Source organism: Podarcis erhardii, assembly GCF_964252035.2.
Source record: "Podarcis erhardii genome assembly, chromosome: 4".
Lineage (NCBI taxonomy): Eukaryota > Metazoa > Chordata > Lepidosauria > Squamata > Lacertidae > Podarcis > Podarcis erhardii.
The window spans coordinates 37,768,405-37,783,567 of NC_138508.1; the positions used below are offsets into that span (position 1 = coordinate 37,768,405).

General features: G+C 38.6%; 1 protein-coding gene across 1 annotated transcript in view; it reads right to left on the reverse strand.

Annotated features, from left to right (window-relative positions):
- Window positions 1-15,163, reverse strand: part of CBLB (Cbl proto-oncogene B) — a 58,504-nt gene that overhangs the window by 26,063 nt on the left and 17,278 nt on the right. Inside the window, exons 4-8 of the mRNA XM_081859651.1 lie at window positions 6,657-6,803; window positions 4,047-4,203; window positions 2,461-2,582; window positions 1,713-1,850; window positions 733-820 (exon numbers count right to left, since the gene is read on the reverse strand). Of these exons, the coding sequence (XP_081715777.1) occupies window positions 733-820; window positions 1,713-1,850; window positions 2,461-2,582; window positions 4,047-4,203; window positions 6,657-6,803 (652 nt within the window). The remainder of the gene's footprint in view (window positions 1-732; window positions 821-1,712; window positions 1,851-2,460; window positions 2,583-4,046; window positions 4,204-6,656; window positions 6,804-15,163) is intronic.

Below are 15,163 nucleotides of genomic sequence, written 5' to 3' on the forward strand. Positions count from 1 at the left end.
GTGATTTATCTTTACTATGAAAAAATACTTTGTAATGCCTATCAAAACATCAAGTCTAACAACATGACACATGCATCAGAATCATTCAAAATGCAGCCAGGGTATTGGCCAATCCACAACAGCTACAGAGAATGAATAGACCACCCTCATCAATATGACAAAACTACCAATGGATGGTGCAGAGAAGAAGAGATATGGATTTCTGGCCAACACTTCCTCATTTTTTTATCCTTTCACCATATACGACCAAAGGTCACTCAAGCCCTAAGATGTAATTATCACCAGAGAGGCATCCAGAGGGGTCAAGCTGCTTGATAAAAATAAATTCACAGGCTACCAAGATCATTACGGTTTTAAACACCCTCCCTACTACAGTTCACAACAAACACACTAATTGCTTTTAATGAAGGTAACTGAATAGAGATTGTAAAGCAATTAATTATATTTTTGAGGTTAAGGATGATTTTATCTGGATGTTATTTTGAGACTATTGAATGATAATATTATATTTAGCTTAATTATAAAGTAAATCCAAACTTTTTCAGAGAGCCCCTATGTAAACCCATCTCATATATTTCCCACCAAAAGTGCCCCCACTCCCCAGCCACACCTCAATAGTGTGTCCCCATTAATGGGTGTAATGAACATCTTACTAAAATCTGGGATTTAAGTCTGTTGCATTGTTTTTTATTAATGCTTTTGCTATAAATGAAGTGATAATATACAACATACCTGTGTAACTTTTATGTGATCATGTGGGGTGGGTTCACACAGTCCTGTCAGATCAGGATTATAACTTCTTCCATCTGGGTACAGATAGCTGGATTACAAAGAAATAAAGTTTACAATTTTACATTGCTTCTAAATTTTTTAACATTTAATCACACAATGTGCACTAACATGTATATAGCTACAAGTTAAAAAAACCCAAACATATGGCTTTCCGAATGAATTTGATAAAACTGGGACAAGTTCACAAGGTCACTAGACAACACAAATCACAATAGTTACACCTGAAAGCATTCTACCACCAAGATATTCATGAATGGTAAATTTAGATGAGGGTTCCAAAGGTTTTCTCACCCCACTCTAAGCATTTGCTTCCAACAACTTTTTCCATTTCCTCTTGCCATTCATTACAATATTCATGTTTATGTTGTTTTTCTATATGCACTATCTGCTGATAATTGTAGCCCACTTTTCATTTCATTGTTGCATATAAGTTCACCCTCACCTCTTCTCATCTCCTTGTTTTACTGTTAAGTCAGCAACATAGATCTAGTTTGCCTACATTTGGGACACTAAAGAAGAGTGTTTGTTTCCCTTTCCCTGCATGAAAATTATGAGCACTCATTGCAATAAAGATGTAATTTTATATTGGATAACTAAACACTGGTCAGACTGAAATACAGTGGTACCTCGGGTTAAGTACTTAATTCATTCTGGAGGTCCGTTCTTAACCTGAAACTGTTCTTAACCTGAAGCACCACTTTAGCTAATGGGGCCTCCTGCTGCCACCGCGCCGCCAGAGCACGATTTCTGTTCTCATCCTGAAGCAAAGTTCTTAACCCGAGGTTCTATTTTGGGTTAGCGGAGTCTGTAACCTGAAGCGTATGTAACCTGAGGTACCACTGTACATATCACTCTAAGGTGCATCCCATCTGTCAAAGAACCACGATTCTGTATTTAAAGTAGTAAACAGTTATACTCACAATCCCTCCCGGCTGCCATCAATCAGAGCTTGAAATAAAGGCTTATTATGAGGTATTGTCTGTAAAATATTTCCATCGCCAGTGACATATCCAATGGCCCACTGTCCTAGTCGAGTGCAGCTTAATCTGAAAATGTAGCTATAAGGCAATGTTACAATTAACACACTTAACAACATACGAAAAGATCTCCTGGATCAGGCCAAAGGCCCACCTAACCCATTGCCCTCCATGTTGTTTCACCCTCAATTTCCATTAGCTCAAAAATATGGCTAATAGTCAGTGATGGTGGGAGATGTGGTCCAGCAACATCTGGAGGGCCAGAGGTTAACCATCTCTCCACTAAAGCTGCAGTATGTGGTGCCTATAGCCCACCCTCTACATGAAAAACATGGGTCCTGTTAAAAGTTAGGAAAACTTTCATTTAAAATTAGAAAGGGGTAATAATCCCCCCAGTTCTGAAAGAAAGGTAAAAAATCTGGAAGCAGCACATTTAAAAGGCTCGGGACTTAAAACAAGGGATCTATGTTTATTAGACTTTACTATGTTCACATAAGTGCATTTTATAATTTTAAAATGCAAATTCAGTCAGGTGAGCAACACCAGGGTTGCAGGTTTTTCCAGTGTAGCTAGGAATCTCAGAAAATATACCAAGTGAACACTTGTCAAAATAGCACAAAGAGCAAAAAGTTTTACTGAACACAAAGGTCAAATGACCCTCTTCTAAGAAGTATTAGCAAAAATGCATTACCTTCCTGGTTTGGTGCTGTATTTTTGTAACCGTGCTTTAACTTCATCGTAAGTCAGAAATGCCATATATCCAGGATGCGTTACAGCTAGGAAGTTCCAGTTTCTTAATATTGAACCCCAAGGCTAAACACAAAGTGAAAAAAATACTGTATTTTTGTCCCATCTTTCCTCCAGTCATTGTGGTGGCATACACTGCTATTTCCCCACTACACTTGCGACCATGTGGGGTAGATTAGGCTGAGAAAGAGGGCCAGCTTGAATGTAACAAGCTTACTAAAACATGCTTTTGTATGTCAGGATTTTGTTCCATGATTTGGTAAAGCAGGCAATGAGCTTCATGCCTGTGGACTCCCTGCATTTCTCTCTGTGTTACTGGTTTCTGCCATGATTACTTTAAATCACAGTTTATCATTTTGGAAATAAAGGGAAAGTGCTTTAAAGTAAGCATGATTTTTAAAAAAACACTGAAACCAGCACATGAGGGGACGGGGAGCATGAGAACTGTATCCATCTTAATAAATCATGGTTTATTAAGCCAGGATCTTTATGTCTGAACCAGCACATAGTCACTGGGTCAAGGCCACTCAGTAAACTTCATGGCTAGATGTGAATTTTTGCTCAGCTATCCTCGGTCCAAATTTAGCATTCCAGACAGTCACCATATCAAAATGTCTCACAATGTATGCAAGATATACTTCTGAAGTCTATAGAATTATTAACATAATTCATTCAATGTATGTGATTAACTTTGATACAATTTAACTGGGGGAAACATGCCTAGGTTCATAGCAGGTGAAGAAAAGCCTACTGTCAGCTAAATATAAACTGTTGCTCCTCATGAAGCAGCTATCAAAATTTTGATCTTCAATCAAAACTATTTCTCTCTCTCTCTTTATATACTGCCTTTAATAAAAATAATATCAACATGATTCACAATACAATAAAACAATGCAATAAAACATAATAGAAAGCTGTAGTACCCAACATCAGGGGCCCAAGAATACAGCAGCAATTTCTATAATCTTACCTAGTGTTAAGTATGCAATTTATCACAGCAGTGATGCATAGTAATATACTAAACCTGCCAACTATTACAATTGTTATTTGGAGGTATATAGAGTTCAAGAATATAAACAGATCCTATCTCATATTCCCATACCCAGATGTTTAGTTTGTCTGAGTCTTAGCTGCCCTCATAAAGGGAAGATTTTTTTTCTTTTCTCATCTGTACTCTCTCCTTACACCATTATATTTATTGTGAAGGTGAGAAAAAAAAAGTAATAGAGGAGCTCTAAGCATAACAAGCAAACTGGGTTTTTTATTTAAAAAGTTAAGTCAAAGATAATTCACACAAATAAAGTTTCTACGTTAAACCAACCCTCAGCTTTTATTCAGTTTTAATCAGACTTTTTTCTTGACATTTTCTTGACATTTAATCAGACTTTTTTCTTGACATTTTTGTTTTTAACTGAACAAAATGGCATATTGACTTCAACAATTAGTGAATGCTTTGTAGGGTTTAAAGAAACATATTTGGTTGTAGACAACATAGGAAGAGGATGTTCAATATTAGGCTGAATATTTTACCTGGAATAATCTGGTGAAGATATCAAATTCAAAGACTGAAATGTAGTCATTGCAGGTTAAATCAATAGTAGATTTCAAAGCCATTGCTTCCAAACCAGAACTAATCTGATGCACTTCATGCAGACACTGACGGAACACCTTCCAAGGCACTATGGTTCTATAAGGCAAAAAACAGTATTGAAGTGTTACACAATACGCTACCATTTTCTAAGTAACATCACATCCTGTAAAATCAGAGCCATGTAGGTTCATGATAACACATCATGTTCGCTTACAACTCCAGGTAAAGGGCTACCAGCAACCTTCTTCTGGCAACACCATGGCCAGGGGCGAGGAGAGAAGATAGATGATGGCAGGAATTGGTGTCTGAACAGCGCAGCAAGATTTTAAGCTGGCACCGGGGGGAGGGGAGAGCACCATTCAAGGTCTACTTCATGGGGCAAAATTACTTGTGTCAGCACTGTACATGGCTCTGTGTCTAGGTAAAGGATACACAAAGGCATGGATATGTGCCTTTGGTGGTGGCAAGCCACACTTTGGAACATACTGGAAATATACCTGGCCAATTCCTTTTTGTAAAAAATAGATTGCCCAGAAAAAAACATTTAATATTGGTTCACAGCCCTTTAAATAATGTGCAGATTTTGGAGGCTTCTTAAAATTGGTATCTTCACATAATTCTTTTCAAAATATTTTCCACTTGTATGATGACATTATCATTCCTGTGGTTTCCAGTTTATAGGAATGAGTACTATTGCTCAGATCCCAGAATGCATCACCCACAAACCAGAGGCAGCAATACATTTGGGGAAGCCCCGAGGTTTGCAGAAGGAAAAGAAACTGAAAGTAGGGAAGGGGAGAACCCAACACAGCACCAAGGACTCAGTGAACACTGAAGGATGACTGACTATTGAGCGAGGATGGAAAAGTGGATGGAAGGAGAAAGCAATGGAGCATCCTGGGTGAACAGCACTGGCTGACTGAAGGAAACACTGTACAAGAGCAGCAGACATTGCAAAATTGTTTCATGTCCCATTTGCTATTCTTGTTATTTGTTCACACTTCAACTGTCTCTCTGACAATAGAGTAACTAAAATGCTAAATAAATAGATAACAATTATTTAATTGAAAATGTGGACTACAGGGGAAAATATTGCTATTGGCTTCAAAGTTAATATTCGCACCTTTAAATAATATTTAAAAATAGCTCAAACCAGGAAGATGCTGCCCATCATGATTCATATCCAGACAGTAGCTGAATGCTAAATTTTAGCAATAAGCTTTCTGAAGTCTTAGTGCCATCTCAGCAAATTTCCCAGCTAATATATAGTGTAGATTTTTTTCCTTTTGATTTATTACCACATGTATTCTTTCCTAATATACCCAGATGTTTAAATAATGCAACTTGCTGAAAGACAAGTAGGTAGATAGGTTGTAGGGTGTGAGGTTTTGAAGAGCCTATACTCAAATAGTTACAGTCACAGACCTGCCATAAGCAATCTTGCCAAAGGAATTTCCTACCTTGAAGCAAAAATAGCTCACAGGGAGTGGCTGTGTAAGAACTCTGTGGTAAACTTCACAGAATGAAATTTTAGATGGGATCAAACTCGCAGAGGTGAGCAGGTTCATTAATATATGGATTACACAGAAATTAGCTTCAGTCTTCCAGATCATGCTGAATTTCAACACAACCTTCAGCACTAAATAAGGTCATAATCACTTTTCCTAGTACAATAAAGGCACATTTTCTTACTTGTGCAATGTCAACATATTATCTTATATATGGTCTGTTGTTTTTCAGGGGTATTATATTTTCTGAGAATTTTAATACAGTATTTTTGTGCATCAGGAAATGTAATATTTAGATAACACCTATCATGATAACTGTGGAATACTCAAATTTATTACCTTATAAAACCTGTTATCAATAATCACAAACCCACTCCTACCATTTGAATACAGCTACTGAAAATGGACCTTTCTGTCCAAGCCTTCCTCAACTGCTGACCACTAGAATGTACAGCTTCATATTGTTCATTTCAATATTGTTAGTTTTCGTAATCTAATTTTCCTTTTGAACTTTTTATATCTTATTATATCTTTTGATTTTCCTTTTGAACTTTTATATCAATTACCTGAATATCAATATTGAGTTTTATTGTGGTTTTTTTGAGTCTCTGACTCCTTACTGTAATCTGCTTCAAGATATACAATTATATAGCAAATTGGTCTAGAAACAAAGGCTTTGATGCAAGCAGCAAAAGACGTGTTGTGAATTTCACTGAGTACAAGCTTAACATGTCTACTGTGTGTTGGTGAGGGGGTGTCTCACTTCTCCTCCCCGATTGCATCCTTAAGTAACTGTCCAGCACACCTTCTTTGTATTGTCTGGGGTCTGTTAACATCTACTTCAGGCAATTGAGTCTGTTATGAATAGTTTGCAAGGCACTTTAGCCACATCTGGTCAAAACCTAACGTGACAAGTGTCTCTTATGTACTTGTCCTTATACATAAATGTTAAAAGGATACTAAAAATGGGGGGGGGGAGAGAGAGACTTCAGGAATCATATACAACACAAAAAAAACTTTTGCAAAATTGACTATACTTACTTCTCACCGAAAAATTTCTTCCAGAATTCTGCAGCATCAGCTTTTGTGATACGAAAGTTGTCACCCTGGAACTGACCATTAGGAAAGATTGCCTTGATTTCTGCAAGCATGTGACTGAAGATGAGGGACAGCTTTGTAAGATTTCGCCTTTCAATGAAATAAAACAGGGGGTAAACTAAGCAAAATATACCTAAGAATTCTCTTGTTTGAAAGGAAAATGAAGACCTAAATTTCAAAAATTCAAAAAGCAACATGTGTCCCATGTTTTCTTATTTTTAAGACCACATTCATACCACAATTAAACAGTGCTTTAGAAAACATTTGCTAAATAATAATGCCACTTCTTGGGTACATTTTAAGGATTTAAATAAAAATAAAGGCGTATATTAAATTTGATAAATTGTTTATGCAGATTCAAAAATCTTCAGTAAGGGAAGTTACTGCACTTTAAAAGGTGAAATATAGCCATATTCAATGCAGTTGTTTCATAAAACTGTTGAGGTTATGTCATAAGAAACAGCAAAAATTGATAGCTCTATTGTTACAAAACAATGCCTCAAGTAGCCACTGTAGGCAATCAGCACCATATAAGAGAAGATTTATAAGACATAGTAAGACAAAGGAAAACAACTTGTTGATACTTATTGAATGATATCCAGGGAAATCAACTGGTTTTACAAAAGGAAGTGGAATTTATTTTAAACCACACATTAAGTTATTCCAAGGGCAAAACTGCTTTTCACAAAGTTCTTTCTAGCATAGATTTATTTAATGTACGCATAACATTAAATTTCACATTCCTTCCTGCAGAGGCACAGTTTACTTTCAAATAAAAATGAAACATGTTCCAGGTGTACAAAAAGAAATGCAGGCAAAAATACTTTACTAGCCCATTTACTAATGTCCACATGCATGTTACAGGTCAGATAGTGAGCCCAGAGAGCTTCTTGCTTTGATAAAAATTGCTAATTGTCTTAGGCAAGTAGCAAATTACAAGGTTGGCCTTGATCTCAGCTTTTCAACAGCCTGCAGTTTTCAGTGATTAACACACAAGGAAGCTTCACAGACTTGTATTTTTCAATGTACATAGTACTTTACACGCAGTAACATTAGCAAGGAAACAGAAAAATTCTGACCCCAGGGAGCACATAGTCAAAATCTGGGAACCATTCAGAAACTGGAAAAGCAAGGTTGACATTTTAATGTCCCATGATGACTTTGAGTGATGTTACATTGGGGGTATTGTGATTAATTAAAGTGACAGGCAGCTCAGAGACACAGACCCTGAACAGGGAGGCACAAAGCTGGCATCAGAGTGAGACCCTGACAGATGGCCAATGATGCCTCTCCTGTGTGCATTCGAACATATATTTCTCTCCAAACTAGCACACTTTTCTTATTCAAAGTAGTCTGTGATATGTTGTTGATATTTGAAGTGTATGTATTATTAACTTTGTAGTGTTCTTCCTTTTCGTTCTTGTGTAAATTCTATTCTTTAATCAAGTTGTATTTTTTAAAAAGTCATCTTGGTCCACTAAGAAAAGGAAAAGTGCTAAGACACGTCCTAAACAATGCTTGTACCAGAAACTCAGTATTAATGAAATATCTTACTACCCAGGAAAGGTTCTGGAGCTGCCTGAGCCCCAAAGGCAAATTTAATGCACATATTATGGTAATGCTCAAAATTGTGTCTGACAATATCCAAATGTAAACCAAAACCCAACCCTCCAATTCAGTAACTGTCATACCAAACTGAGCAACAGTATCTTCAAAGGTGCCCAAATCAATGAATTTTGGAAATATTTGATCCATCATCTTGATTCAAAAGGGTATCCAATGGTTTCCAAACACAGACCCAAATCTACCCCTCTAGCTCGGGAACTGTTGTATCAAAATGGTGCCATTTGTAAAGGTTTGTCCCACTGTTTTGATTCAAAATGGTATCCAGTGGTTTCAAAATGTAGACAAAAACAGCTCTATCTTGGGAACCGTCTATGTGACAATACATCAAGAGGCACCCAAGTTCATAAAGGATAAACTACTTTCCAAAATATATAGTAGATAAACAACATAATTAAACAACTTAGTTAAACTCAGATAGAAAAGGGGTGAGAAACAACTAGGTGGTGAATAAGTGATATCAGTGACTAGATCTTCAGCCTATGTAAGCACAAACAACTATTTCTAAATGTCAACCGTGGCATGCCCTGACCCGCTCTAACAGCTAGAATTTCCCCCCAAAGTGTGTAACCAACATCTCCTACTTGTAGATGAAAACCACTGCATCTTGTTTGTAACCTCAGCAGATAAGATAAATGATCTGTTATCTTTCCCCTGACAACCTCTTAATATTTTCTCTTTAATATTCTACTCTAGGCTAAACTTACCCAGTTTCTTTAGCTCTTCTTAAGATTTGCCTTTGAAACATTTATAGTCTTTTAGAACTCATCTACTATATTGTTTCCAATTTGCAAAAAATATACACAGCTCCACGTGGTATTCCAGATGTGGTCATAATTTGAAAGGATGCTCTTTTCCTTCCTTGTAATGCCCCACCCAGAAAGCAATAGAAACTCCAATGAAACACAGATGAAAATGTATCTGCATGCACAGACCCTAGAACAGGCATAAGCAAACTTGGCCCTCCAGATGTTTTGGAACTGCAACTCCCATCATCCCTGACCACTGGTCCTGTTATTTAGGGATGATGGGAGTTGTAGTCCCAAAACATCTGGAGGGCCGAGTTTGCCTATGCCTGCCTTAGAACAAGTGTTTCTGATCAGACCACAAGCCAAGCTGGTACTCAGGAAAGGGTGGGGAAGAGACTTCAGAGCAGGAGAAAGGACAGCTTCCCCCCCCTCACTCGCACCCAAACCTGTTTGTCCAGAAATCAAAGGGGGGCAGTTATTCAGCTTCAACAAAGCTCTTGATACCTATCTGTAATATTCATGCCTATGTAATGCATTTTAGCAACACATTACCTTAATATGCCAATAAAGTACAGTGGCACCTCGGTTTACAAACTTAATCTGTTCTGGAAGTCCATTCTTAAACCGAAACCGTTCTTAAACCAAGGTGCAGTTTCCCTAATGAGGCCTCCTGCCGGTGCCCTTCCACTATTCGGATTCCATTCTTAGACTGAGGTAAAGTGTGCAAACCGGGACACTACTTCTGGTTTTGTGGAGTTTGTAAACCGAATCATTCATAAACAGGACTGTTCTTAAACCAAGGCACCACTGTATACTGGATGCAATTCAAGGAACCCGCACTAGCCTACAGAGAACACACATCTAGGGGCAACAGCTTTCAGCATGCAATCACTTTCCTTTAGTCCTGGTGTTTGCAGCTTAGCTTTTGAAGCAGACTTTAACTTGGTTGAATTGACAAATATACTGTAACAGGTTCTCTTTAAATACCTTCTTCCCAGACTCCAGCTCTGGTCAGGATGGGACTCACATCTATCCTCCCTTCTCCCCTCAGTCAGGTGTTGTTTGTGCTCTGTACTGACCAATTAAATCATTTTATTTCACCCTACTACAACCACAACCTGAAATAATATACTGTGGGCAGGAAGGAGGAGAGCACCAGCATACATGAATAAATACCTTTAAAATACTTTAAATAAGGTATCTGCAACAAAACGTCCCTGTGTGTTCAAGCCTTCAATAAAAGGGTTCATGTTCAATACACAAGTCAGTCTGGAATTCATAGGGTAGAGTGGGGAATCCCAGGAGGGACAAAAAGGCCAGTTTTTCTTCTCACCCTCTCCTAACCTGTCAATGGATTCTCAAGTAACTTCTGTGGCCCGGAGTTACTATCCTCTAGCTTAGGCAGGTTTGAGAGCTACAGCTATTCTGGACTGGAATAGATGGGACTTCAGTTGTCCATGCTCTGGTGACCTGCTTAGATTACTGTAATATACTCTTTTGTGGGGCTGGCCTGAAAGTCTGGAGGCTGCAGCTAGTGCAGAATATGACTGCTTGGTTGGTAAGTGGGTCAGCCTTATGGGGTCATGTGTCATCAATCCTGAATCATGCACTGGGTATGCAATTGTATTTAAATGTTTTTATATGTTCTATATGTTTTCAAATATGTTTTTATTTTATTTTAAATTGCATTGTTTTATCATTTTGGTGTTTGCTTCCTTCCTTGGGCTCCTTTGAGTGGAAAGACAGGATACAAATTAATACTAATAAAATAAAATGCAGCTGCAATGAGGCAGAAGCAAAAAGAACAGAAACAGAATTATCTAACTGCAAAAGTCTAGTTTTATTTTAAGAAGGTACCAAAATACCAACGGAGATAGTGCCTGTCTAAATTTTGTGTGTGTGTTTGTATAAAATAAGTGCTACAGATTACATTTAACTTTCTAATGAAATAATGGGTTCTTATTACAACTCAGTATTTTGATCTATATATCATGAAAGGCACATATGTCTGTATTATTTTCACCTGTATGTTTCCCATCTTCACACATATGAAGTGCTCTGTCTTTTCTTAATATCATTCTGAAGACTTCAAAAGTGAAAGGAAATAATGGAGCAAGTTTTCCTTTCATCATAAGCATCTTGTTGAATACTGCTCTTCAGTAATGAGCTTGTAGCACTGATTAAAGTGGAAAATAGTAGTTTTGTTTCTTTTCATAAAGCTGAAAGGAAAACCCTCCTACACTCTTCTTCTCAAGACTGAATCCCCACTTTGTTGCTCAAGCATCTTGCTCACATTATGGAACCTTTTTTTACAGATACAGAATCTCCCACACAACTTCTCACAACACTAATTTCTTATAAGCCATATTACTCAATGTAAGACTGGAGAGAAGGCCTGATCTCCCCATGAGGCTATGGGCATTTTCATTAAGGTATTGGTATGAGTAATACAACTAGATAATCCAAACTCAGCGCAAGCATTCAGCACGGTAACATTGCTGGCCCATTTGGTCTCTTAGCATGTCAAATTGTAATTGGCCAGTACAAGCCACTACCTCTGAGCCACTCACCTTCTTCTCAAATAATCACAGGAAATAAGACAGGAAATCTATTATCAATAGACTGCAACTTGTTTAACTGTGGGCATTAGTCATACAAGGAAATAATCAGACACAGGTCTACATGCTGCAAAAGTATTTCGCTTGATTGTTAAATGATGTGCTACTTGAGACTGCCTACCAACTTTAAATATTCATACACAACAAATATTCCACTTTTTTCAAATCATGATAAAAGCTGTGAATAAGGCACTTGCTTTATTTCCATTTCACTAATCTTCATATAAACTTCTTCTTCTATTCCAAAGCGAACATGTCAAAAACAAAATTTCCCAAGCAGCACGTTTGTTTGGGAGGAATATCTATGTATCCCATTTACCAAGAGTATCTATGTATTCACAGTGCCAGAGCCAACACAGCTTACTAAGCAGTTCCCAACATCTTGATTTCCTGACTATTATGAAAATGGTTCAGATACGAGTCTTCAAACTCACAAGGCATAGTGTCTACGGTTGAAAGGGCAAACTATACCAGAACTCAAGTGAAAGATGTGTAAGCTGCAATATGCTACCAATAATTTAAGTCAGTATGACCATTTTTCTTCTGAAAGCTGCAGTGCATTATATTCCCTAACACTCTTTCCTCAGATTCAAAAGCCCACAAATAGCGTGTATAAAAGAGTTACATCAGATGCTTAAGATGGAAGAAATAACGACTAGAGAAAAAGCTACAAGAAACGTATGCAGGTAATTAGAAATTCCACTGCAGTAGGAATCCCATGTCCAACCACAAATTATATGTCTATGAAAAAATATTCTGTGGGCCTGCAGAATGCTCACACTCTTCATTTGTTCAAAATGCTGCTACTGCTGAATTTGCATTTTGCTAAGCCATTCCTGCCTATCATTTACCTGCAGTGGAGTTGCTTCCAACAGCGTCACTTTTCCAGCTTAAGATTTCAGAATCCTGTATAGGCTTGATACACTTATCTTCACACTACAGGTCTATACTGCTAAGACCCAAATACATTCCACTAATTTGTTCTAGGCAAGGTTTTCCGGTTTATTATTTTATTGTTATTTTAAATATATCCATCTTTAAAGAACCCACTGAATTCAAAGGACTTACCTGGGAATAAGTCCTACTGCACTAAATGAGAGTTTCTTCTGAGATATGCACGTAATTGTGCTGCTATGCTATCAAAGGGAACAAAATGTTCAGATCTCTACATGCAATGAAAGGCCAATTCTATACAGTGGTACCTCAGGTTACATACGCTTCAGGTTACATACGCTTCAGGTTACACACTCCACTAAGCCAGAAATAGTGCTTCAGGTTAAGAACTTTGCTTCAGGATAAGAACAGAAATTGTGCTCCGGCGGCAGCAGGAGGCCCCATTAGCTAAAGTGGTGCTTCAGGGTAAGTACAGTTTCAGGTTAAGAACGGACCTCCGGAACGAATTAAGTACTTAACCCAAGGTACCACTGTACACACATACGGCAAATTCCTCAATAATGTTTTAAATTGGACCAGGATCCAAAGAGCCCTACACTTGTATGGAAGCACTTGTGTGTACCTATGGGATAACTGCCAGTTTTCCTTTCCAGCTGCAGCTCCTCACAACTTGACGAATATAATTCACAGTGTGCATGTGGAACACCACACACAGCACATTTCCAGCCTTTTGTGTTCAACAGAAACCTAAAGAAAAAGCTATAGGATAGACCATTTTGCTGATTTTCCCTACAGAAGAGAAACTAAAAATATCCCCCATACAGATGCAACAGGAGGTTTATATCTAATGGGAGTGGGGGTTGGTTGCCTTGCTTATGCTTATCTTATTAGTATCTCAGCATATAGTATTAGGGAGAAAAATCTAAGCACAAGCTGCTTGACAGTGGAATGGTGATGGACTCTCCTTTAAGCAGAAGTTGGATGGCCATCTGTCATGTGTGCTTGAGTTGAGATTCCTGCAATGCAGGGGGTTGGACTAGATGACCCTTGGGGTCTCTTCTAACTCTACAATTCTACAATGCTAACCATAAAAGGAATGCATATATTCCATACAGATACAGTACAGAAAGTGGGGTGGGGTGAGCAGGGACAGGAAAAAGAAAATCATTAAGTTCTTAGCAGTAAGACTGACTTAATGTATTTAATTTATGCTGCCTATCTTTAAGGTTCTCCCAATCCAAATGTTATCAACAGCTCTGAAACATAAAAGCAACACTCATTTATTAAGTTTAATTGAAGATTGGATACATTTTGATTAGCTTAAGGGGTTTTAGAGGAGGCACTGTTGGTGATTATTTGAAATGCAGACCTTAAAGCATTTACTGTTCTAATCACAGAGAAGGAACTAGACCTAGTGATTTTATTCATAAACGGCACCAGCTCATTGCTTCTGCACTGCAAAAACAGTAGTTAACTGGTAATCTTAATAGCTAACTTGGAGGGGAAAGGGTTTAACTCCACAAGCACATCATTATTTATTGCTCTTATCATAGAACAATGATTAGGCAGGTTGTAACATAACCAGATTACACACTATTTGGCATCAGAAGGATCACTGCTTGCAAACAATGTGGTGCTTTTAAAAAGGAAAAATATAGTGTGGGCTACATGAACAACAGGGATAATGCAAACATTTACTGTATAGGCGACGACCTCTCATCTGGATACCAACTGAGTCAACAACAACAACAACAACAACAACAACAATAATAATAATAATAATAATAATAATAATTTATTATTTGTACCCCGCCCATCTGGCTGGGTTTCCCCAGGCACTCTGGGCGGCTTCCAACAGAGATAAAAAATACACTAAAATGTCACATATTAAAAACTTCCCTGAACAGGGCTGCCTTCAGATGTCTTCTGAATGTCAGGTAGTTGTCCATCGCCTTGACATCCGATGGGAGGGCATTCCACAGGGCGGGCGCCACCACCGAGAAGGCCCTCTGCCTGGTTCCCTGCAACTTGGCCTCTCGCACTGAGGGAACCGCCAGAAGGCCCTCGGAGCTGGACCTCAGTGTCCAGGCAGAACGATGGGGGAGGAGACGCTCCTTCAGATATACTGGACCGAGGCCATTTAGGGCTTTAAAGGTCAGCACCAACACTTTGAATTGTGCTCGGAAACGTACTGGGAGCCAATGTAGGTCTTTCAAGACCGGTGTTATATGGTCTCGGCGGCCGCTCCCAGTCACCAGTCTAGCTGCCGCATTCTGGATTAGTTGTAGTTTCCGGGTCACCTTCAAAGGTAGCCCCATGTAGAGCGCATTGCAGTAGTCCAAGCGGGAGATAACCAGAGCATGTACCACTCTGGCGAGACAGTCCGCAGGCAGATAGGGTCTCAGCCTACGTACCAGATGGAGCTGGTAAACAGCTGCCCTGGATACAGATTTGACCTGTGCCTCCATGGACAGCTGTGAGTCCAAAATGACTCCCAGGCTGCGCACCTGGTCCTTCAGGGGCACAGTTACCCCATTCAGGACCAGGGAATCCTCCACACCTGCCC